This window comes from Carassius gibelio, chromosome B18 (assembly GCF_023724105.1).
Source record: "Carassius gibelio isolate Cgi1373 ecotype wild population from Czech Republic chromosome B18, carGib1.2-hapl.c, whole genome shotgun sequence".
Lineage (NCBI taxonomy): Eukaryota > Metazoa > Chordata > Actinopteri > Cypriniformes > Cyprinidae > Carassius > Carassius gibelio.
Genome location: NC_068413.1, coordinates 16947157 through 16974735, shown reverse-complemented (window position 1 = coordinate 16974735; position 27579 = coordinate 16947157). Strand labels below are relative to the sequence as shown.

Here is a 27579-nt window from a genome sequence, read left to right as displayed (position 1 = left end):
ACAAACCACCGGTGCTCAGTTATCCTCTTCTTTCTCTTCATAGCTTCTTTAAAAGCAACAGTGTAAACAGTTCAACACAAGAAAAACTGGATGAAATGATTTGATGTGTGTGCATCAGTCAGTGTTTGGCTGAACTGGACAGAGTGTGATGTCATACAAAGATTAGAGTCATTCTCTGAGCCATAATATGATAAAATATGATTACATATTTCTCTTTCCATATAACCTAAACACACACACACACACAAACAGAGAGAGAAAAACCTGTAATATTGTGAAATATTATTCCAGTTTAAAACTGAACTGAATCTTAAAGTGTAATGTATTTCTGTGATGCTCCGCTGTATTTCCAGCATCATTCCTCCAGTCTTCAGTGTCACATGATCTTCAGAAATCAGAATAATATGATCATTTACTGCTCAAGAAACATTTCTGATTATTATCAATGTTGAACACAGTCGTGCTGCACAATATTTTTTAGAGGAAACTGTGATAAGTGTAAAGTGTAAACTGTGATCAGTTTTGCATACACTTGCTGAATAAAATATTAATTTATATATAAAAAAAAAAAACAAGAAAAAAAATGACACCAAAATTTTGAATGGCAGTTTTTATTGTTACAAAGGGTTTCTATTTTCAATATATTCTGTTTATATATATATATAAAATAGCAAATAATAGAACAATAAATGCATAAGGAATGAAAAAAAAAGTTTTCAAGACAGTTTTAATATGACCTTCATAACAATAAAATCTGAAATCACTTAGCATTGCTTGTGTATTTATATATTTATGAATGACTCAGATTGTGATTTAGAGCAGGTCACGATCTGTTTATTCTACAGTGATTAAAAGCATGTTTTATGTGTTTAAAAGCATGTTTGACTCTCCCTGTGAGTCTCTGTACAGAGAAACTCTCAGCATTGTCGTTCCCATCAGCAGCTGTTTCTCTCCACGAGCCGCCGCTGCATTAAGCAGATCAGGAGCACAATCAATGAGTGAGTGAAACAGTCCAGCGCTGTCTAAACTCTCTTAACCACGTCTTCCCTCCAGAGACAGAGAGAGAGAGAGCTTCAGAGCCGCAGTTAAAGCCCTGTGCCTCTCACAAACTCTGGCATTTTTATAATCAATTTAGAGTCAGGGCTGTGAGAGCGTGCTGCTAATCCCAAAGTGACTTTTAAGACTGCACTGTGAAGAGGATAATCAATTTTACACAGCCGTCCGTCCACCCGCAGGACGAGTCCTCAGAGCGACATGTGAACAATATACAGTGTGAGTAGATGGTCATTAGTATGCTGTGAGGATTTCACTAACCAGCGCTGATCAGCAGACATCTATTTCACAACATCCAACACATTTCTGAGAGGTTACTGGAGTAATAAGGAGGCAGAGTGATTCTGTGATATCTCTTTATATAACTACAGACAACACAAACCAGACTCTGATTCAGGTCCTGAATAAATCAGTTGAGTAGATGATTCAATGACTCAAGACAGCGGTTCTGTTCCAATACTCACACCTATCTTTACACTTGAGCACTTGTCTACTTGTATTCACTACTCAGTTTTGTTTAGGACCACTAGTGGCTGAAGAAAAACAACGTATAATGAAGATGATGAATACAAATTTGAAAGGAATAGTTCAAACAGAAATGAAAACTAGCTGATCGTCAAAGATCAGGATGAGTTTGTTTCTTCATCAGGTTTGTAGAAATGTGGCATTGCATCAGTGTCTCATCAATGGATGCTCTGCAGTGAATGGGTGCCGTCAGGTTCAAAACCTGAAACACATCCAGCATTTAGATGATTTAACCTTTAACTGAATCAGGAGAGAAATCTGCACAGATCAAGCAGCGTTTAAACAGATCTAAACTAATCTGTGTCTGGATTCTGATGTGATGAGAGCACATATGGCTGACTGAACCTGCAGCTGGATAATGATTCATTCTGGATATATATTCAGTAAACGGTGAGGGACGCATAGAGAATCTGAGAGGATGAGTCATGTGGAAACATGAACCTTTAGATCCACACATACTTACAGGAGAAACTGAAGATGGAGCACAGATATCATATCCACAATCTCCAGTAAACTTACATGGCATTAATCTTGTTATAATTTAAGTTACATTACAGCGGATATGAAGAATTATAGTGCATAGATTCTGTGGCTCTTTTATTCTGTGCACTTCATCGTCTTGTATGAAGTCTGGTAACCAGCACTCAATCGCTGTGCTAACATACAGCAAACACAAAAACATGGAAATGTGTTTGGCATGACCTTCAGGAGAACATGTTCAAAACTGAACCATACGCACAGGAAATATACCACAGTCTCTAGAAAACATGTCAGTCTACAGAGTGTAACGACAGATAAAAGAGGAGGAAGCAATTGCAGGCAATCAGATGTTGTTTATTGATAAAGAGTGTCCAGAGTGTTGGCAATGGCAAGGAAGGTCTACGGTGGCGTGAGAAGAGCGGGATGGTGAAGTCAGCGGTGCAGGTGAAGGTGGTCAATGGTTGGAACCAGGAACAGACCGGAACACTGACACGCGGACGACAACACGAATCCAAACCAGCACACAAACACGGAGGACGGTAATCCAGCTAGAGCATGGAGACATAAGAGAGGATCTGACAACAGAGAGAGAGCGAGGTGAGTATAAGTAGCAGAGGTATGATGACGATCAGCTGGAGCGAGACAATCAACACCCAGGTGATAACAATCAACTAAACGAGCACATGGAGACAACGTAAGTACAAAAACAATAACAAAACATGACACGGAGGAAACACTGGATTTCCTACCGTGACAGTACCCTCTCCCCTAGGACGTCACCTGACGTTCCCAGCCTGCTTTACCTGTAGATTGTAATCATCTATAAGGTGGTGATCCAATATGTCCCGAGCAGGAACCCAGCTCCTCTCCTCCGGACCGTAACCTTCCCAATCCACCAAGTACTGAAAACCGCGTCCCCTCCGTCTAGAGTCCAGAATACGATTAACCGAATAGGTGGTTTCCCCATTAACGAGACGAGGCGGGGGGGGAACCGGAGCAGGCGGATTAAGACGGGAAGAAATCACCGATTTAATTTTGGAGACGTGGAACACGGGATGAATCCTCCTGTACGCCGGAGGAAGGCTAAGACGCACGGTTACCGGATTAATAATCTTGGTAATAGAAAACGGGCCAATAAATTTGGGAGCAAGTTTGTTAGAAACGGACCGCATAGGAATATTCTGGGTAGAAAGCCACACTCTTTGACCGACGACGTAACGGGGAGGCTTCGACCGGTGGCGATCGGCCTTAGCCTTGGTGCGCGACCTAGCCTGGAGCAGAGCTCTGCGAGCTCTGGTCCAGGTGCGGTGACACCTCTGGACTAATGCGTGTGCGGAGGGGACCGAAACCTCGGATTCCGTACTGACAAAATTAGGTGGTTGGTACCCTAAACTACACTTAAATGGAGACATGCCCGTAGATGACACTGGCAAAGAATTGTGTGCGTACTCCACAACTGAGAGTTGCTGACACCAGGACGAAGGATTATTGGAAACCAAACATCGCAAAACCCTCTCGACATCCTGATTGGCTCGTTCGGTTTGACCATTGCTCTGGGGATGGAACCCGGAAGAAAGACTAACAGTCGCTCCTAACAATTTACAAAATTCTCGCCAAAATTTGGACACAAATTGGGGACCCCTGTCAGAAACCACGTCTGTCGGGAGGCCATGTATGCGGAAGACGTGGTCAATGACAGCTACCGCTGTTTCCTTGGCTGAAGGTAATTTGGGCAAGGGAATAAAATGAGTCGCCTTCGAGAACCGGTCCACTACGGTTAAAATCACCGTATTGCCTTTAGAGGGCGGGAGGGCGGTGATAAAATCTAGCGAAATGTGGGACCAGGGTCTTGAAGGGACAGACAGCGGTAAGAGTAACCCATCTGGAGGTCGATTGGAAGTCTTACCAATAGCGCAAACTGAACAAGCCAAGACGAAATCGTGGACGTCACGAGCCATACCAGGCCACCAAAATCGTTGCTTGACCAGAAATCTAGTTCTACTAACCCCTGGGTGACAAGCAACACTGGAACAATGACCCCACTGGAGAACGTCTGACCGTAACCTCTCCGGCACAAACAATCGGTTCGGTGGGCAACGAGCCGGGGGCGTTACCCCTTCTAAGGCGGTCAACACCTTCGATTCGACCTCCCATCTGAGCGCGGAGATAATGATGGTCCCCGGTAAAATGGACTCGGGAGTAGCAGTACGATCGGAACGCTCAAAAAGACGGGATAAAGCATCGGGTTTGATGTTTTTGGAACCCGGCCGGTAAGAAAGTGTAAAATCGAAACGACCGAAAAACAATGCCCACCGAGCCTGCCTGGAGTTAAGTCTTTTGGCGGTTCTAATGTATTCGAGATTCTTATGGTCCGTCCATACAATGAAAGGTACACCCGACCCCTCAAGCCAGTGACGCCATTCTTCCAGTGCAAGTTTGACTGCCAACAACTCTCGATTGCCAATGTCATAATTAACTTCTGCAGGAGATAAACGGTGAGAATAATACGCGCACGGATGCACCTTTCCGTCTGAGGATGCGCGTTGGGATAACACTGCTCCTACCCCCACCTCTGACGCGTCGACCTCCACTATGAATTGACGTGAGCGATCAGGGGTGACGAGAATGGGAGCTGAAACAAAGCAGCTTTTCAGTTTGGCAAACGCAGCCTCAGCTGCGTCTGACCACCTGAACGTCAAACTAGGGGAGGTCAAGGCGGTCAGAGGAGCGGCTAGTTGGCTGAAATTGCGAATGAAACGCCGGTAAAAATTGGCGAACCCCAGAAATCTCTGCAGGGCCTTGCGAGACTCTGGGGATGGCCAATTTACCACAGCCTTAACCTTCTCAGGATCCATGCGAACACCCTCAGTCGAAATGATGTGTCCTAGAAAAGAAACAGACTGTGCATGAAAAACGCATTTCTCCGCCTTGACAAACAATCCATTCTCTAGCAACCGCAGAAGCACTCGTCGTACGTGTTGCACGTGTTCCTGGAGAGACGAAGAAAAAATCAATATGTCATCCAGGTAAACATATATGAACAGATCGACCATGTCTCGCAACACGTCATTAACGAGTGCTTGAAAGACTGCCGGCGAGTTGGTTAGCCCGAACGGCATAACGCAGTACTCAAAATGGCCTCTAGGGGTGTTAAAGGCAGTCTTCCACTCATCCCCCTCCCTGATGCGGACCAAATGATAAGCATTACGTAAGTCCAATTTAGTGAAAACGGACGCTCCCTGCAACCTCTCAAAAGCTGAAGACATAAGCGGCAAAGGATAGGTATTCTTTACCGTTATGTTGTTCAGCCCTCGGTAGTCAATGCAAGGTCGCAAGGATCCGTCCTTCTTTCCCACAAAAAAGAACCCCGCCCCCGCTGGAGAAGAGGAAGGGCGGATAAACCCCGTTGCTAGAGAACTGGATATATATTTCTCCATGGCCGCCGTCTCAGGAACAGACAAAGAATATAACTTGCCCTTAGGCGGAGAAGTACCTGGCAATAACTCTATCGCACAGTCATAGGGACGATGAGGAGGAAGAGAATCAGCACGAGACTTACTGAACACCTCCTTCAGGTCGTGGTACTCCGCGGGCACGCTAGCCAAATCCACTGCTTCCCCCTGAAACACAGACTCAGAAACATTAACACCAGCAGACAAAAGACAAGACAAATGACATTCCTCGCTCCAGCTAACCACAGATCCAAGGCGCCAATTGATCCTGGGGTTGTGTTTCTGAAGCCAGGTGTGACCGAGAACGATGGGGAATTGAGGTGAGTCCGTAATGTAAAATGATATCTCCTCAGTATGATTGCCAGATGTGGTGAGGGAAACAGGTAAGGTGGTCTGAGTGATGACTGGTAGTCTGTGTCCATTGAGAGCAAAGGGTGCAATGGGGTGTTTGAGGGAGGTGAGAGGAATGTTAAGCTTACTAGCGAACTGGAAGTCCATGAAATTACCCTCTGCCCCAGAATCCAACAAGGCGTGACGCTCGAGTGCGTGGGTGGACCACCGTAGACTCACCGGAAGGAGTGTCGATGTAGATGAGGTCTTTCTGGCAGAGATCCCACCCGATAGTAGCCTCCGTCTTACTATCGGGCTTGGTCTTTTACCGGACAACGCTGGATGTGATGTTCTTGACTGCCGCAGTATAAACATAGTCCCAGGGATCTCCGCCTGATCCTCTCCTCCCGGGAGAGCCGAGCTCGCCCCACCTGCATGGGTTCAAGATCTCCCGGTGGGCTGACCGCAACATCTGAGCGCTGATACTGAGCCTCCGGTCTGTTCGCGAGAACTGCTCTCCCCCTCCGTCTGGTGGCTTGATCGAGTCGATTCTCCACTCTGATGGTTAGGTCAATCAGACTGTTGAGAGAAGTGGGGAGCTCGACGGCGCGGATCTCCTGTTGGATGCGGTCAGCCAACCCATGCAGGAAGTGATCCCACTGCGCCTCCTCGTTCCACTTACACTCCGCCGCCAGGGTGCGGAACTCAATCGAATAATCGGAAACGGACCTTTCCCCCTGACGTAGGTCCGTGAGAAGCCAAGCCGCTTCCCTCCCGGCGGCGGAACGGTCGAAGACCCGTCTCATCTCTTCCGAAAGTGCGTGGAACGAGGCACAGCAGCTGTCTTGGTTCTCCCACACCGCCGTCCCCCAGAGGGCAGCCCTTCCCGTAAGTAGAGATAAGACGAATGCCACCTTCATTTCCTCGGTGTAGAACGTGCGGGGCTGCAGGGCGAAGTGCAGAGAACAATGAGACAGAAATGATCGACAGAACTCTGGCTCACCCGCATATTTCTCCGGGATGGGGAGGCGTGGTTCGGGCTGGGAAATCCCCCCGGAGACGATCGGCGGTGTGGGTGGCGTGGGAGGCGCAGCGGGTGACGATTGTTGTTGTTGTTGCGTCTGGAGAACGAGCTCGGACACCTTCGTCACCATTGCTTGGAAGGCTCGACCCATCTCATCTATCGCCTTGTCTTGGCGATCCATACGACCCACAGCTCGTTGCAGAAATTCTTCGAGATGAGATGGGGAGCGATCGCCTGCTGCTTCCATGATGGTCAGATCCTACTGTAACGACAGATAAAAGAGGAGGAAGCAATTGCAGGCAATCAGATGTTGTTTATTGATAAAGAGTGTCCAGAGTGTTGGCAATGGCAAGGAAGGTCTACGGTGGCGTGAGAAGAGCGGGATGGTGAAGTCAGCGGTGCAGGTGAAGGTGGTCAATGGTTGGAACCAGGAACAGACCGGAACACTGACACGCGGACGACAACACGAATCCAAACCAGCACACAAACACGGAGGACGGTAATCCAGCTAGAGCATGGAGACATAAGAGAGGATCTGACAACAGAGAGAGAGCGAGGTGAGTATAAGTAGCAGAGGTATGATGACGATCAGCTGGAGCGAGACAATCAACACCCAGGTGATAACAATCAACTAAACGAGCACATGGAGACAACGTAAGTACAAAAACAATAACAAAACATGACACGGAGGAAACACTGGATTTCCTACCGTGACACAGAGTTTACTCAGAAGAGGACACATGTTCATCTGCTGTAATGCATGACGCAATCCACTGGACAAATTAATTTCTCTCTCTCTCTTTTTTTAATACGGTAGTGATGCATTGAGAGTAAGATAGAGTATATATATATATATATATATATATATATATATATATATATATATATATATATATATATATATATATATATATATAAACAGAAACACATTGAAAAATTGGAAATATTTAAAAACACACACACACAGTATATATATATGTGTGTGTGTGTGTGTGTGTTTTTAAATATTTCCACTTCTAAATGACGTATAATTTAATGTGCTGCTTGTTTCTTTGTAATTATTTGTGTAAAAATTTGCTAGCAATTTCTGAGTGAAAAAATTTTTCTACACAATTTTTTTTTTTCTAGTGTAAACATTTTGTACATTTTTATTCCCCTGAGGGAAATTGTTATTGCATTATACATAAATCACAGAATAGGAAATTACAATAAAAACAACACAATAACAGAGAGCAAACAAAAATACAAAGGTTAAGACAAATAGGAATAAAACATGCGCTAAAACATGTAATATTTATATCACACTCACAGTATTAACATGATCTCCAGCTGAACCGCATGAGGCGTTCTTGTGAGAAAGATCGGAAAGCAACAGTGAAACATCAGGCTCTTTTATATCAGAAGATGAAGCAAAGTGTGATTCCTGGCGATGTGTCCAGACTCATTTACCTTTACTTCATAATCACGCTGATGCAGAAATGCTTTATATTCATTCACAGGCCTTCATCGTAATAGATGAAGACTCCTGCCTCACTTTCACTTGTGCCATATCTTCTATTAGTTTTCTCAGAGCTGACACCTAATTTCCACACAGGTATGAATTATGCTTTCAAATAGACTTGCCCAGAAGCATCTGCTGAGAAATGAAGTCCGTGTGCAGCAGGATCATCAATCAGGACATCACTCAGACCAGAGCTCTTCTACACACACACACACACACACACACACACGCACTCACACACACACACACACACACACACACACACACACACACACACACACACACACACGCACACACACACACACACACACACGCACACACACACACACACACACACACTCACACACACACACACACACACACATCATGTGTATTATTAAAGCTCACACACACAGACACTTCCAAACACATGCAAACATCTACAGAGATGCAGACCAAAGATCTGCCTGCGTTTCTACTGATCTTTTATTTAAGACCTCACACCTAATGTTCTCACAGCTTTCACGAACATTTTTAAAAGTTACCGAAATGTGAAGACAAAATATTGATGATGCTGATGAACGTAAAGAGTGTTTAATTAGTCCACACAGAAGAACTCAACTCTAACACAGGACGAGGAAACACAGGACAGTCTAGAACCAAACACACAGGAGGATCACTAACAAGACACAGGTGAACAGGATTGGTATTATTATGGGGACCTCGTGTGATGTTGAAGTTACCCCCACATCTGAGTTTCCTGTAGTGCATTCACATGGGATAAGAGAAGCCTGTGATTTTACTGATTTATCTCCCAGATACCTGGATGTCAAGACTTTGAGAGTCCCGTTATATGGTCAGAAGGAAAGTAATATAGTCTCATGCACTGTGTTTAGATTTCAGCAGGTTAAAATATTAGCTCAAGCTTTATGCTGGATTTATTTGTGGCACATTAACCTCAAAACCTTTTCAGCTTTCTCTTTCTGTAAATTGCATGAAGCAGCGATATGATGACAGCACCCAAAACACGGTCAAACACTCCAACACAGCTACATTCTTCACGAAAGATAGGTAAAAAGGAGCACAGGAATCAAAAACCTCTGAAATTGATATACGACCCTCCAAATCAAAGAGATGTCGATTCGCACGGGACTAATATTATCCCAAGACCTCGGTGTTCGGTGAAATATGGTAGGTGTTTTGCGGAGGAAATTTTACTTTACAGATTACAGACCTGTACGATTCTCACGGGATTACGGTCACACAATTATTACACATGACTGGAGGTCACCAGGTCATACTGAATCATACTGTCTAATGGGGATGAATCTAAAATGCTCTGGTTGTGTTCTGCCGAGTGTGTCATCACTGAGACGAATGAGGAAACAGATCTCTGTCTCAGTGTGTATATTAGAAAACCTCTGGATCACTAAAGATTCTGTGTTTATTTCCCGCTGGACGTCTCTGTCCACAAAGGCTCGGAGCGACTCAGAGTCATGTCTGAGAGGTCACTGGATCAGGTTTACACTGATGCACTCCACAAACCTTTATTACCCACGATGCATCTCTGGTTTCAGGGGAAATGGGCTGATATCCGGGATCAACAGCAAGGTGAAGGAACCGCAGAAGTGCTCAGAAACGGCCTGCTGGATGTGTGTGTGTGTGTGTGTGTGTGTGTGACCGCAGATATTGAACAAGAATGACAACAATCCGTCATGAAATCTGCTGCGCGTCTAAAAGCTGTGCTAATCTGTAGAAATATCTGTGTCTTCATCTCTTCCCCTCCTCATCAGTGAACATTAACACATTAACAGTAATAAATGATCAGATCCATTACAGGAGCCTCTGCATATAGATAGCCTACTTATGAGACGGCCGCTCATTAGCATAACCTGCAGGGGATGCTGGGTAATAACCCATCCAGACAGCCAATATGGGCCAATTATACAACCACCGACCAACACCTCGGGCTGTTTGGACATCCTCGTGAAAAATAAGTGTGCATTACACACTTCAGTAGAGTTTTACAAAGTGTCTCTGTAAAAGATGTCAAGCGTTCAAACTAAAAGTTTTAAATCATGCTTTTGACCAGTTTTACAGAAGTTCACTTGGTGTGTTGACTAACATGAACACATGGAAAGCACTTGATTATTATTTCAACTCTTGTGTGTTATTTGATATTACACTTAACGTTTATCTATTTTAAATGCAATACATTGCAAATGTTTAATTACAGTAAGTTTTAGCTGATTGCATTCGGCAGTAACTTAAACCAAATTTCAAAGACAATAAAATAAAGAGAAAAGAGTTGTCCTTGTTACACGTTGCATGCACTTACTATTAAAATGACAATTAATTATGCATAATTACATGCAAGTAACCCTGAGCCAAAGCCTAATCATACAGTGAGTGCATGTAGACTGTAAACAAGGACACCTTAAAACACAGTGAAGTCAGTCAAAACACTAAAGTTCAGCTGATTGTTTTAATACACATTTAAACTATAATAACTTTTAATTGTGTATAACTAAATAACATACAAAGACTCTGAATTGCAGTATTATATATTGCCTGTCTATGCATTATTTAGTGTATGTTATTCTAAGTGTTTTAAAAGGGTGTTATAAAGTGCACTATTTTTCAGAAGGGTTAAACACTGTAATACTTTACAATTAAGTCTTTTTAAACTTCATTGCTTTTTTATTTAGTTGTTTTTAACATTTATACTGCATCTGAGTTACCTTTCATATTTTATAGTTCATATTGTAATCAGTTTTGCTTCAGGCACTCGCTGCATTGTTCAGTATTTGTGTATGAGCTGATTGTTTTTCTAGAGACCAGAAGCTTAAAGATGTCAGTGTTGATGAATTCATGGTGATCTTCACTAATTCATGGCCTTGTCTTGTTTCTGTCAGCGTATGAACTCTGAGAGGAAATCACCGACTGAGAATACTAAACATATTAAACACAGAAGACATTCACTGATTAAACATTAAAGGTGCTGTAGGGAACTTTTGTAAAAAAAGATATATATTTTTTACATATTTGTTAAACCTGTCATTATGTCCTGACAGTAGAATATGAGACAGATAATCTGTGTAAAAATCAAGCTCCTCTGGCTCCTCCCAGTGTCCTATTACCATTTGCAGAAATACATCGCTCCCGGTAAGAAACAACCAATCAGAGCTGCGGTCCGTAACTTTGTTTGTGTTCAAAATGTAGAAAAATGTATATAATATGCGAGTACACCATGAATCCATTTTCCAAACCGTGTTTTTAGCTTGTCCTGAATCACTAGGGTACACCTATAATAAGTGTTTATATTCGGACTATTTTAGATTGCTTCGGGGATACCGCGGCGGAGTAACCCAGTACCTTTGTGATTCTTCATAGACATAAACAGAGAGAAGTAGTTCCGGCTACGATGTTCTTCCGCAAGACGCAAGCAGTTCTGTTTATTAACCGCCAGAGCGTCAAAAGTTCCCTACCGCAGCTATAAAGTACGATCAGGAGCTGGTTAAACTTTTACTGGAGCGAAGCAGATTTACAAAATAAACCATTACTGACACTGTCCAGAGAAAGAGACACGGTTCAAAATGTGGATATTCCATAGATATAGAGTATGGTTTTATATTCAGCTTGTCATTACCCTAAAAATAAAAGAGAAAACACATCTGTCTCCTTTAATGTTTCAGATAACTTTTGTCAAGAAAGGAGTGTTGTCCCACCATCATTCAGCGGTAACAGATATATTTCTGAAAACATGAAGCAAAATACTTGTGTATCTAAATATACAAACGATTAAGTGATCATTCTAATTTTTATTATATTCTAATTTATTAAAAACCTCTTGCTGACAAATGAATAGCAAGATATTAGCAAAGACTGGCACAGATTTAACATGAGATTATATATTTTAGGCCTGAACAGTGATCTTTAGTCTTTTAATGAAACTACTGATTCTTGTTCCAAGTCTGACGAGATGTTGTGTTATATGAACCTCTGCTACACCGGATGATAGTAGCTTTACAGAAATATCATTTCAGATATTAATAGTAAGGGGGTTTTCCCGAGCTGATGGCGCCACCTGCTGGACACGCATCGGATGCACACTGGAAGCACTAAACTAATTCATTCCCAGCAGTCATCAGACAAACATGCGATTCTGATCTTAAACACGCAACAGTAAATCAAGCTGCATTTCATGTGAAGCATGTAAAGTGTCATAATAGAGAAACAAGAACCAAATCTGTCATTTATTGTGCAATCGAGTCACTAGGATGGTTCGGGCATACCTTGAAGAAAGAAAACAAGACATGCAAAAATAAACGCGCACAATAGAGCTGCTACCATTAACTAATATAATCATATATTTACATTTTTAATAAATTTATGCATATATATATATATATATATATATATATATATATATATATATATATATATATATATATACACACACACACACACACACACACACACACACACACACAACTTAAAGAAAATATAATAAATAAATAACACTGCATATACATTTAATAGACTTGAATAATTATGAAAACATTTTAATTAAAATCCAATTAAAAATATTATATCAAAATAATCTAATGTTAAATTTCAAGTATTACACAAAATTAAAGCATTCGGAATATGCATTTCTGTTTGGTTTATTTTTCACCTTTCCTCAAAAAAATAAATAAATTCAACATTCTATTATGTCTTTCTGAGCAACAAAAATGTTCCCATTGCTCACAATTATGACTAAACCGTAAAACCCATATAAAACTTGTTTTCCCTTATTAAACAATTAATGACACTCATGTATTTCTTAAAATTCTTTATTCATAAACTTGATGCAAGTTTACAAATTGTACTGTACATGGTCAAAATTACACTTACAATGGGGAAAAATGCAGTAAAACCGAAGCATGCTGATTGCAGAACACATTGAAGCCTCCCGCCTCTCCATCAGACACGCCACCGAACCAACGAACCAACGAACGAACCGCGCAAGAGAAGAGAAACAGATCTGGAATCAGACACTGGGAGCCGGACGAACATCCATGAACTCAAACTATGGCTTGATGTCAGACTGCTGCATTTATTCTGTCACTCACTGAAATTAAACAGCGGTTCACATCGGCCCGAATGATTATGAAGGAAACAGCGCCTTTTAGACTAAAACTGATTCATAGGAGAAAGAGAAGAGAACATGAATAGAGTCGAGCGATCTGAAGGACATGAACACAAAACCAGGGCCATCAGATCGACTCCAACGATGTGGGATTGAACAGAAAAACTGCAGACGCATTCACTTCCTGTTTAAGGCATTATTGCTCTCTCAGCTTCACTCGGAGACTGCAGGGGCTTCAATGAACACAGGAAACACAGTTCCACAGATCCAGACGGTTCTGCTGGCCAGGAGAGAGAAGCGGTTACAGGACTGAGAGGAACACATCACGTCTTTCATCATCTGTGTGTGATCCTGTGAGAGTCAGCTGTGTGTGAGCAGATCGTCTGAGATGAGGAGAACGAGTCGAAGAGTGTGAGGATGAAACCAGGGATGAGGGGAGAGAAGCAGTGACAGAGAGATGTCCATCTGAAGAGGATCGCTCCAAGAGTGGACGCTGTGCTCTAGCCGTCCTCTTTGGGCGGTGTGTACCAGCCTGTGAAACACACACACACACACACACACATTTATACAGAAAACACTCACTCCGGAGACTTCATCCAGACAGAGCCAATACACGTCACAACAGCACGAGCTCAGATGCACAAACACACACACACACACTCTCTCTCTCTCTCTCACACACACACACAGGATTCACTTCTTAACCCTCAGAATGCATTTAAAATCAGTTTTCTCTATTTTTTGCATGACGGGTCTGTTAGAACCTAAAGAACTGTTATGTAACAATGTTATTTTACAACTTTTTATGAATGACTACATTACAAAAATACAAATTTTTGAATGTTATTACCATGCTGTTAGTGCATTTAAAATTTTCTTAAATTCATATTTACACATGAATAATAAAAAATGATACTAATACACACACACAGATATAGAGATATATATGTGTGTGTGTGTGTGTGTTGCTATACATCATATCTGTCAGTCAAGTGTATGAAGTGGGGCCAGTGCTTTATTATAATTGTGTTGTTTTTCATAACTAAAAACTAATCATTCATACTAATTTAGTATTATATATATAAATGGTTACATTTTTACAAAAAACAAAACCTAAAAAAACTAAAACCTGTGTACTGTGCATTCTGATTGTCTTAAAGCATTAATAAACCTACACACTTTTTAAAGTATTTTTATGCACCTTTTCCCAATCTGAACAGACCTGAATGTGTTGAGGATTAAGAAATGGACGCAAAAATGGGCAAGTCACCTAATTAACAATGTATTATGAACTAAAGGCTTTTCAGAAATCGGTCAATAGGAAATAAAACTACACTTCTCAAATGATTTCATGGTCTTTGGGGATGATATACCATATCGATATCGGCCGATAAATGTTACGTTTTCTGTTATCGGTATCAAACCGATGAGAGAATTTGGCCAAAATCTTAAAATAGTGCATTATTTCCTGCAGAGACACTTCAGATAAGTGCTGTTCACCATGATGGTTTTGAATTGCTTGAAATATTATTGGAGTTACGTTGAAAAAGGAAAATACAGTGAACTGCAGCATGCAGGGCAAGTCTGTCATTATAATGAGATCATTAGCAACTGTACAATAATGTAACTGTGTTTTAGTGCGTTGTTAAGTGAAGAGCGCATCTACAATGGATTCACACATGACTAGCACGGTTAAGTTTGTCTGTGCATTTACAGTCTTTTGTGCATTTGTACATTGCAATAGTGTTTATTTTATGCATATAAATCAGATTTATCTCATATAGAATGTGTTTGGTTAAGCTATAGAGGGTATAAGTCAAACTAAGTCTTTCACCATGATAGTGAAAGCAAAAACTGACGGCCAACACATCGGTTATCGGCTTTCATATTTAAAGAATCATTGTTTTTATCATATCGGACAAAATATTCATATCGGTGCATCCCTAACGGTGTTTAAGCTCACAAACGAGTCTTTGGGAATAATCCCTAACTGGTTAAATCAGATGATCTCAGGAAAACCTTGCGTTACGAGATACAAGAACAGTTTGTGATATTAAAATGGAAGTATATAAACATGATTCCTGATTCATCGGCTGTGAAGTTCTTACCGTTCTTTTCGTGGATCTGCACCAGTGATTTATAGGACTGCTGTGCTCTGGCCAGACTGTACTGATTCTGAGGACAGGACAAGCGTGTCAACACAGTACGGTCTCCAGCGCGCAATTAAAGTCACATTTAAGATGTAATCAGCTACTTGCTTCTCCACCAGACAAACACGAGCAGAGCGCTCACCTTATTGGCTCCAAACTGCACTCTCGCTTTTCCTTTGACTAAAGTGGCGTTGATCTGCATGATGACAGACTCGATGGAATAGGCACTGCTCCATCCCTGAGAACACACACACACACACACACACACACACGAGACGAGATCAGGCCTCGACACACTTCAACACATCAGCATTAACCAGCATGCAGTGTGAAAACATTACACGTTTAACGTCTTAATACCTGGCCGAACACAAACACACCTGTTTAGTGAGCAGCTCCATACACAGAGCTCCTCCGCCGAGAACATACCTGAAACAACACAATATAATGAACAAATAAGCATGCATTAGTGTGAAGAAATGCTTCTGCATGCACATGAGAGAATATATAAAGAATATATCTCAACACAATCCTCCTAACACAAAGAAAAGCCTCTGAAGTCTTACCCTCCAGAGAGGACCGGAGAAACCACACGCGCAAACGGAGGATCGAAGGGGAAGTTATCCTGCACACAGACCAGAACACACTCTTATATATGTATATAAAAACTAAAAATGTTAGATTATTATTAAACGGTGTGGATTATTCCTGCAGGTCTGGTCCGAGCAGCTCCAGGTAACTCACTTTGTAGGAGAAGCTGAGGAGGATGTAGTCCATCCCTTCCTTTTCCTTCAGCACCTGCAGGTCACTGTGTAAAGGACTGTCTGGATCCACACTGAACACACACACACACACACACACCTTCAGCTTTCTGAAACCTCACCAGCCCTCAGACTCAAACCCAGAGGAAGTGCCCTTACGTCCTGATCTTGACGTGCCACTCGTACAGGCTGTCGTTCACCAGCTCCACGGAGTAGATGCCTGGAAAGAGAAGAGGTCAGAGCCACACCCACACAAAGCCACGCCCACACATGGCCACGCCCACACAGAGCCACGCCCTCTCACCGTTCTTATAGCTCTGAGAGCGGTAGATCTCCCGGAGCTCCTTCATGAGGCGATCCGACGCCTGGACAGATCCAGACACAGCGCCCTACAGGACCCGACAGAACACACCCCGTCAGTCACAACACACAACTCCACACAGAAACAAAACACAGAATGTGTGAACATGCATTTCAGTAAAACCCCTCACAGTTCCTCATTCTCGGCTGAAACAGTTTCAAATCAGTAATAATCCTGTTCCCCGTCAAAACTGACTGGCCTTTTTAAAAACTGCTCTCATTATGCCATATTTCACCAAATCTGTTCTTTAATTAAATCCTCTGATCAACTTTGATCTGAGCTTCTGCACTTCAGTTTTGAGTGAAAAAGCATTGTTTGTGGATAAATTTAGCTCAAACACTGAGAACAATCAGATCTAAAAACAGACATAACCTGCGCTAACTGAAAGAAAACAACTGATAAAAAAAGATCAAATCCAATTTGGGTTTAATTAAGGTTTTTTTTAAATTTGGTGATAATTTAGCACAAATGAGATTAACAAGCAATCTGTTGTAGGTTTTTATCCCGAGGAAAATAGTTTTCCTAATTTAATTTATTTAAAGAAAGAGAGATCTGTGCAGTAAACCACTTTTTAATTAAATTATTAAAAAAGAAGAAGCATTTTTAATGTTTATTTTCCTCCTGCTGTACCAGAACCACAACGAACCGTGACTTTAAAATCAAGGTCTGTATTGAACTGTCAGGTTTTTTATGCATTTAATGTTACTACAGAAAACTGTTACGCAACACAAAAACATTTGAAAAAACACGATTGAAAACAACTAAATCCGCCAGAAGACGAGTAGTGTGTATTCCTGAACACTGAACACAACATCTGACAAGACAACTGAACGTCTGCACCACCCTCATATCATCAGACCGAGACACAAGCGCCTGTATCTGACCCCGTCTGACCCCAAACTGAAGGAAAGGCTCTTACCGAGTGAGCACTTACGTTCAAGTGGTCCTGTCTCTGGCTCCTGCGGATCTTCTCCAGGACGGCCAGGTTCTCCTTCTCAATCCCATCATCCTCAGACTTCTTCCCATCCACCGGCTCCTCCTTCATCTCGTAGTGCTCCAGATCGATGTCCTGCTGACACACACACACACACAGGTAAAGAGAGACGCTCAGCAGCTCACAGAAGACATGAATGAGGTGAGGGAAGCAGACGTGCACCTCTCCCATCTCCTCTTCCTCCTCCTCCTCTGAGGTCACCTCGTCTGTCGTCCCATGCTACGAGAGAAACATCCGTGTTAAACCAACTAGTTTAGTTTAGTAGCAACTAGTTTAGTACCAGTGCCCAGACTTTAACCTACCATATATTCTGCAGTACAAGTGTTTATAGTCATCCTGAATGTTTGGATGAGACCTATATAATGCATTTAACATGAAGCATTTTATAATTTTTTATATGATTGTTTTTTAAGCAATAATCTGCTCTTTTGATTTAAAAAGAGACCAACCCTAGGTCTGTTCTCCAAAGCGTTCATGAATTATAACAGTGTTGTAACAAGCATTCATGAAGAAGTGTTCTGTTTCCAGTTAATTCATTGATACCCCAAAATGAACCAAAAATAAGAGTCGAGTTTTGGAAAACAATCCTGCAGTTGTATAATGTGAGTCTGATGTGTGACGGGGGCGGTTCACCTTCCTGTCCTGGTGAAGCGGTCCTGCAGGAAGAGGCTGGTCCAGCATCTCCACATCCGGGTGCTGAGGGAGATTATAGAGGCGGCACAGATCACAGATCAGCCTCTTCAGCTGCTGCAGGAGCTGCAACACACACACACACTGTATCAGTTTCCACAGAAATATTGTGCAGCACAACTGTGTTCAACCCTGATAATAATCAGAAATGTTTCTTGAGCAGTAAATAAATTAAAGAAAGCTTGTTTTTAAAGAGAGAAACCTGGAGAACAAATGAAAAGATATCTTGTTTGTTGACAATAAAACTCCTTTTCGTTTAGGAGCCGGTGGAAAAACACCTGATTTCCTCCAAAATTCTGTGTTTTTAATTTTAATATTTTTCTGGATTTGGGGATTCCTTATGATTTCATGCACATTTGTATAAATGAATAAATACAACTTATTGTACAACTTACAATCTTTTAAATTGTAATTAAAATGTTGAGTGGCGAATTAGAATGTTAAATCACATTTCTGCGTGCCAAATAAGTTCGGAATTAAAACATGGATTTAAAAAAAATACCAAGGTTGTATCATATTAATAAAAAATAAATAAATTACATTTTATATATATATATATATATATATATATATATATATATATATATATATATATATATATATATATATATAAATATATCATGATTTTGATTAGCAGTAGTAGTATATTTCAGGCTATTGTCGAATGCGATGTCAGGGAGAGGGAGAAGAGCCGTTACCAGTGTGCTGCCCCTCCTGACCTCCTCCAGCCGCTCCAGCACTGCGGTCAGACCCGGGTCATCAGACTCCACGAACCAGATGGGCGGCGTCAGCGGGTACGACTCCTGAAACACCAGAGACGACCCCTCAGTGACCTCAGAGCACCGGACCGGACCAGTCACAGTCACCCGGACATGAAAAACTACTCTGCTTTCACCCTCCGTGAAGCATTCGCTGTCTTCTTCAATAAGATCATACAGACATATTCAGATCTATACAAACTGATCTGACCCTGAGCTGCGGCCGGACTCTGGTCTGGAAGAACGTTTTAGGAAAGGGCTGCTTTTATCAGACTCTCATTCTGACGGCACCCATTCACTGCAGAGCATCCATTGATGAGACACTGATGCAATGCTACATTTCTACAAACCTGATGAAGAAACAAACTCATCCTGATCTCAGATGATCTGAGAGCGAGAGAACATTTTAATTTCTGGGTGAACTGTTTGTTTTTAAATTGGACAGCATGCACTAAGTCCAAAACCAAGTGTGCTTCAGTAATGTATACATTACATTATATATAGTAATGTTATACAACATAAAAAAGCAATACAGTAAAATATGTGACAGAAGGAAAAACATTTTCCAAATTATATTTTACCTACAGAACTAGACTGAGAGAGCATTTAAAGGCTTTGCAGGTGTTTTGAGTTAATGAGCTGATTAGAGTGTGGCACCAGGTGTCTTCAATACTGAACCTTTTCACAATATTCTAATTTTCTGAGATACTAAATTAGAGATTTTCCTTAGTTGTCAGTTATTATCATCAAAACTAAGAGAAATACACATTTGAAATATATCAGTCTGTGTGTAATGAATGAATATAATATACAGGATTCACTTTTTGAATTGAATTACTGAAATAAATCAACTTGTTGATGATATTCTGATTGTATGAACAGCACCTGTACAAACTGTTTTTAAAGTCTAAGATGAAGGTCCCAGGATCGTATGCGGTCTAAATAGTGTGCACACTAGGTTTGCAATGTGACGTCAGCGTCGCTCTCACGCAACAGAAAATGGCATCCGGAAATTAAGACAACAAACACCGAAACAAGACAACGTAACTGGGTCAGTAATGGACACTACTAAGTGCGCACTACTTTATATCCACCTCACCCCCCCACAGACTGACCCTGTCAGTGACATTAACTGTGAACAGATCGAGTCAGCTCAGAGATTAGTAACATTAGTGATCAGGTGAACACTTCTCCTGCTGACTCCAAACCTAGTGTGCTGCCTACTGAGGGACTGACACGCGGCCCGAGCGCGGCTGTGTATCAGACAGCCTTGTGTTTAGAGGGGCTCTTATGGGGTGTGTGTGTGTACCGTGAGGTTGCAGTGGATGATCAGCAGCTGGTCTCCGATGTTAAACTGGCAGCTCAGCTCGTCCGGTTTCCAGTCGAGGATCCTGAAGCGCTCGTGGTTCGGATCAAAAATAGACTCCAGAAACTTCAGCTCGGCCTTCAGTCCCGAAACCGACATCTTCCTCCACTCATCTCCGAGAGAAGAGAAACCGGAGAGAGAGATGGACAAAAGAAGAAGAACAAGAGATGCGCACTTGCGATCTGTTCCTCAGTTTTCTGGATGTCAACGCAGAATTAAAGCTCTTAGTTTAGCGAACGCGGCTCCCGTGAGCTCCTCTGGTCTCAAATGCACTGTTATGTCGATTCAAAGCGCAGATCTCGAGTTATTGTGTCATAAATGTGGATGTGAGCGCAGGATGTGCGTGTACAGCTGAGCGGAAGCTGTTTTTCTCTGGGGTTTAAAGATGGAGACGCGCGTGGCGGATCCGCTGTCCCAGCATGCACCGCGCCCGCGATATCACGTCACACCACATAGACTGTCATATTTTCCGAAGATAATTTTTGACATAGACATATAAACATATATATATATATATATATATATATATATATATATATATATATATATATATATATATATATATATATATATATATATATATATATAAACCTAGACATTAAGGGTTTTTTTTAAACCAAAAGTGGGCGGAGCGTGCCGTCGCCATCTTGGCAGCGCGGCACCGCCAGGGGGCAGGGTTTTATATATTTTTTGAAGCACCCCCGGGCGCCGCCATTGGCTAGTGGACCCCCAGCTGTTAGCATTCCAGATTAGATTATATTAGATTCAACTTTATTGTCACTGCACATGTAAGGTACAAGGCAACAAAATGCAGTTAGCATCTAACCAGAAGTGCAAGAAGTAAGTACAGACTATACGAGGTCTACAATATTTACAATAATTATACAGATAAGTATTATGAACATAATGTACAGATTTTAAATACTGCTATCATGATATACAGATAGGTGTGCTACAGGTGGATTATGTAAAGTGTATGTACACTATAGGCAGAACTATGAACATAATTACACTATTGCAATGGACAGTAAAGTGCATAGAAAATATTTCAGTGTGCAAATGGATTATTCAGTGTTCCTGGATGAACAGACAGTAGTGCAAGTAATAAGTTACTGTTTTTTTTTTTTTTTTTTTGCTTGTTGTAAATAAATAAATAAATCAGTCAGATGTAGTTTTGAAGAGGGGGAGGAGTCTGTGTGTGTGGTGTGGGGGGTGTTGAGGGGTGTCAGAGGTCAGAGTTCAGCAAGGAGACAGCTGTAGGGAGAAAGCTGTTCCTGAGTCTGCTGGTCCTTGTCTGGAGGCTCCTGAAGCGCCTCCCGGAGGACAGGAGGATAAACAGTCTGTGGTCAGGGTGAGAGGAGTCCTTGAGAATGCTGCGAGCTCGACGTAGACAGTGTCCTCACGAACAGGAAGTGGTGTCCCTGTGATGCGCTGGGCAGTTTTCACCACCCTCTGCAGTGCCTTACAGTCAGCCACTGAGCAGTTCCCATACCAGACTGTGATGCAACTGGTCAGGATGCCCTCGATCTTCATACGTGCACAAACCGACAGTCACCACTTATAAGCTACTACTAAATATTGTAGAAACGTAATTTTCTGTAAAGTTGCTTTGCAATGATTTGTATTGTAAAAAGCGCTTCACAAATACACTTGAATTGAATTGAATTAAACCGAGGGAACGCAATAGTAATCGTGTGCACATTTTAGTATAGTGAGGGAATGCATTAATAAATCGAGCACATGATTTAACCTACTATTTTTTTCCTTCATGTCATGTGTGGGGCTCTGTACAGCGGCACTGACTGTTAATGCATTTAGAGATCAAAGATCGAGGTTGAATTATATACCAGTTTTGCTTCTGAGTGCACAAGAGGACTGTGAATGGGAAGTTTTTAATTTTTTTATACAGCTAAATCTGCAGGTGAGGGTAGATGTGAATAAACCGGTCTGTGAGAGCCACACACATCCTGAGAGCAGACAAGCACAAAGATCCAGCGAAAAACACTGACCTCTAGTGTAAATGAACCCACTGAGAGAATGTAGAGAGTGTGTGTGTGTGTGTGTGTGTGTGTGCAGCACCAAACTGTCTGGTGACCACCTAAGTTTAGCTTTATAAATAATTACAATGAAATAATAACAAATAGCTCAGTCCATCTCTGATATTTTGGAGATCATTTGAAGTCAGTTCTAAAACGTTCCACTAGCTGCTGCTAGACACCACATCAACCATTTTCAGCTCTATCTGAGTCACTTAGCTGCAAACATATTGTAAACTCAGAATTAAATAAACTGTATTTGATGTTAAATAAACTGTACATTAAATAAAATAAATAAAAAATTCTGGTGGTGTGACTGTATACAAGACAGAAAACAACACAAGATAATACATAGATAGATAGATCAATCATTTGCTCCAACCCACTCATTCAAAACACCGATCTAGTACGAAAAAGTACTCAAAAAATTTTACTCAAGTGAAAGTACAAGTACTCAGTAAAACTTTACTCAATTAAAACAAACAAACTTGAGTAAAAGTAAAAAAGTATCATTTTAAATTGTACTCAAGTATTAAAAAAGTAGAAGTACTTTTTTTCTGACAGACAATACAAAAGAATGGTTAAAGGGAGATAATTAAAAAATGCAATGGCACAGGTCAAACATGTATATTTAGCTCCACAACAACAATTAAAATGAAACCCAGCAGAACACCAAAAAAAAAAAAAAAAAAAGATAGAAAAATACAGGAAAGGGATTAAAATAAGAACTCAATTTCCACCCTAATGCCATCCTATATGACTTGGGAAAAAAAAAAAAAAATTATCTTTTTATAATGAAAGTGTATGGGACATCCGAAAATGATACTTCACAAACTATACACACAGAGGATATGAGAGTAACTTATGCAATTCTTGTTAATGAATCACTGTCTGCTTAAGTGAAACAAATACAGATTATTTCTTCTTAAGTGAAGAAAAATTCAAATACCGATATTTTAATCTTGACCGTCATGTTCAGTGTGTGTGGTTTCTGAAGTGCTCCTGTCCCCTTGCATTATATGGACTAAACATCTTTTTTAAACTTGTGTTCATGTGAAGAAACAAAGTCATGAACATCTGGGATGACAGAGCTTCAGTAAATGGTGAGAGAATTGTCCTTTTTGGGTGAACTATCCCTGTGAAGAGCAAGATGTGACGGAGAGGCGAGAAATATACTCCAGACAGAATACAAGAATGTGTTGAATTAATGAGGAGAATCTTAGAATTAAAACATACAACGTCAGCGTTTTTAAAGGCCACTTTATTTGTGTTGTCTATTCAAAGTCACTGTCTAAAAGGACAATACAATTGTATATGTTTATTTGGGGCATTTAGAGTTTTTTTCTTAGCAAATATTGATAAATAATTTTGTGGCTAATTAGATAATTAATAAGAAAATAATGCTATTATTAAGATTAATAAATATTCACTGACAGTCCTAATTCCTAATGTTTCATATAATGACAAATTGTAAATACAATTTATCCACCACCTGCAAGAACATCACTGAATATGAATTACAATTTATTAAGCATATAATGTTTATTTAAACACCTTTTGGGAGGTTTATAACATTTAATAAATAAAACAAATCTCACAAAAATATTAATTGTATTTAAATTCTCATCACTGATTTTATTTGCACAAAATTTTGTGCATTCAGCTATATATATCACATATCTAATGGCTCTATCAAAACAGAACAATTAATGATTTTTTTTGGATCACAACTTTGCTTCTTCAGTATGCTTCTTCAGATTTGATGGTGAACTTTCGGAGCCAGACATTTACCTGAAGTAGAAATGTGTGTGTTTGATGCATGAAAACAGTGATTATTAGTTCTCACGTCAGGCACACACATTTGAGCTTCTGTTTACCATATTTAATGTGCATACAAATAAAATAAAGTTAAATAAAAATAAAATGTACTTTTCAAGATGAAATACAATTGTAAGGAGTAAAAAGAACTGTTTTTTTTTCTTCAGAAATGTAATCAAGTAAAAGTAAAAGTAGTCAGTTTAAATTGTAGTTGAGTAAAGTACAAATCCCCCAAAATAGTACAGTAATCAAGTAAAACTACTCAAGTATTTTACACCTCTGTTATAATAACACTAAAGGTTATTATATCTATTTATTTTATGTATTTACTTTTTTTTACTTTTTTTTTTTTTTTGTGCAGTTCTGACAAAACCTTGTCTATTTTAGCCAAATAAATAACGTTATAGTAATGATAAATAAGCAGAATGTGCAAAAAAATGTAGAATATATCAGAGAGAACCAAACATTTATGTGTTGTTTTTGGGGTGATGCTGATGAAGCTTCGGGATGCTCGTCACACAACCCCCCAAGCGTCATCCTGGTCCTGTTGGTAATATGAGAGGAGAAATACGGGGTGGGTGGGGAGCGACCCGTGACAGATCTGTGAACACTGCCCAGATCCAAGAGAGGTCATCAAGAAAAGCAATAGCGAGTCAGTCTGTGTGCTGTATTAAACAGAATAATGTCTATTCACTTCCAAGTTGAGCAAACAGCCTTTAACCTGGTCTATGACTCTGCTGAAGACAGATGTGAGACAAGAGGCAATCAGACGTAAAAGCTGTGGCTCCATCTCATCTGCATGTGGAGAGGATGAAGGAGCAAACACAGACTCCTTAAAGAAACAGAAGAGAGAGAAGAGAAGAACATGGGCTGTCATCACATGCATATGTACATGAAGATCACATATGTATATATGTACAGTACATACAATATATACATATATGCATTTGTCAAGGAATAAGACAGACTTTATTTGCACATTTACTGTATGTTTGTGGAAACTTTTTCTTACTCTTGAGCACTGTTGCAATGGTGAAATGCGAATCAGTCACAGATTATTGTTGTACTTCACAGGCTACAACAGCTGCTACATTCATTCATATATTCTAGTGTTTGGTTCGGACACATTGTGCATTCTGGTGACATTTAAAGGAGCCAAGACCTTCCAGAGTTTTGGACGCTGATGTAAGTGGTTCTTCTGACCTCAAAAAAAGTATAATATGAAGGTTGACCTTCTGTGATATCATTCTCTCATTCTCTATTCTCACTGACCTCACGTCTCTTTTATATACTTGTTGTATGTATATAAGTTAAAAACATTCTCAGAAACTCATAGACTGTTGTGGTTCAAATGTCACATGCTTTTCTAATGAATTTCAGATCAACCCGTGTGCATTTTAATGTTCTGTTCATGATCCACCAACACGTCTCGGCTCCATGATTGAGCAAAGACTCAAAACCCTTTGTGATTATATATCAATATGGCTATAAAATATAATCATTTTTATAATCAATTTTGTCAATCCTAGAATTTAAGTGTGTGTTTATGCGTGTGAGTGTGAGTGTGTGTTTAATTCCATATACACTTGACATTTCACATGGCTGATAACTGTGTACGGTACAATCTCACGTCATTTAAAAGATCCCAGTCATTATGATATTAAGGTTCACTTTTGCATGCTGATTTGCAGAAGTGCAGCAAAGTGAACGAAGCACTGAAGCAACACAGAAAGTGTGAGAGAGAATCACATGCAACTCAGAAGACACGTCCTGGCGTACAGAATGAGTGTGTAGAGAAAGAGCCTCTTCTTTACGATGTCAGCTGAATATATGGCATCTTCTTTAATAAAGAGGCAGATTGGATTGCCGTCAGTGAGTTATGTGTGATTGAGGCATCCTCAGACAGCATGGGTAATTAAACACAGCCTTGCATCCTCATTCATCCAGCCTTTGATGATCAGACTTCTGAAGAAGTTTGAAAGATTATTGGAATGTTTTAGGTTTTGTTTTCATTCATTGTGTTACTTTTTGTGAAATTTACTTGCAATATATGTGTAAAATAATTTTCATTTTAGTAATCTGTGTTAATGTGATTTCAGAGGCTAGCTTTAAAAATAAAGAAACTAGAAATTTGCTTAGCTGTATAAAACTGATATAATCAGTAACTCACGGCATGTTTTTGCATTAAACACATCAAAGTAAGTTAAGCACTTTCAGCCTTTTATAAGTTATATGAAATTCAACTGGATTCTTTTGAAGGGAGTTTACAGCTTTTTGCAACTGCTTACATTTTCAAAACTTTGCTTTACACAAATCCAAGAACTGCACACAAAATGCAAAATGTCTCACATCTCTTCCAAAAATAAAAATATCCCAAACACATCTCAAAAGCAAACATTTGCAAACACCTTTGCCATGATATTACAGTTTTTTTACGATTGCTTACACACTAAAATTTAAAATAACACACAGCTAGTGAAACCTCCGCCCAGATCTGCACAACTATAAGCACATTCTCAGACTCACACTTTTGCAAAACACTAAACAAACTTCTCTACATTAGACACAGAAATCTAACATAATGTCACTTCTTTACCATTTCAAGAAACTACTTTCCAAAATACTACACATATGAACCACAATGATCAAAAGAGAATATGCAACATAAATTTACATTTATGCAAGTGATTGAATTATTTCAAATGAAAAGATGTTGTGAAATTGATTATATTTCTAGGCAGCTAGTACAAGTGAATGAATACATCATGACGAAGTGTTAGGAGTCTGCTCTTCGTGAGCACCATCGGTCCATCAGTGTGTTTCATTAGCGATCTTTAAAACCTGATAAAGGTCTAACAGATCCATCCATCTCAGATGCTGATGAGAGCTTTAATCATGATCAGACAGGTGAGAAGATATAGCAGATTAACACGATAATAGAGCAGAGAGTGCTGGACTTTAATAAATATGAAGTACACTTCAGTGTTTTCACTTTCAGAGAGAGTTATTTATATGATTTACTTTGTGTCTCTGGAACAGTTTTCTCCTTAAATGCAGATTTCAAAGACTGTTCTCTGATCACTGCTGCTGTACATTCATTACTGTAATCACACACACAGTATGTACAGTACAGTGTCTTTATTAGTCAAATAATCTATTTTAAGTTC

The 27579-nt window shown here is 40.3% G+C and overlaps 1 protein-coding gene across 4 annotated transcripts; it reads right to left on the bottom strand.

Annotated features, from left to right (window-relative positions):
- Positions 1 to 13166: 13166 nt before the first annotated feature.
- LOC127977689 (ubiquitin-conjugating enzyme E2 Q2) lies at positions 13167 to 20947 on the bottom strand. 4 transcript variants are annotated; one of them, XM_052582689.1, is made up of 13 exons: positions 20502 to 20947; positions 19133 to 19237; positions 18378 to 18500; positions 17907 to 17963; positions 17670 to 17822; positions 16694 to 16778; positions 16549 to 16609; positions 16373 to 16463; positions 16195 to 16253; positions 16009 to 16057; positions 15771 to 15866; positions 15587 to 15653; positions 13167 to 14010 (listed from the first exon to the last, which is right to left on the bottom strand). In XM_052582689.1, the coding sequence occupies exons 1-13, from the start codon at positions 20655 to 20657 to the stop codon at positions 13979 to 13981; spliced, it is 1134 nt and encodes a 377-aa protein (XP_052438649.1). In that variant the 5' UTR covers positions 20658 to 20947; the 3' UTR covers positions 13167 to 13978. The 4 variants fall into 4 exon arrangements, with proteins under 4 accessions (XP_052438649.1, XP_052438651.1, XP_052438650.1 ...); XM_052582691.1 differs by having other exon boundaries at positions 17685 to 17822; positions 20502 to 20946; XM_052582690.1 differs by having other exon boundaries at positions 17670 to 17819; positions 20502 to 20946.
- Positions 20948 to 27579: the final 6632 nt, after the last annotated feature.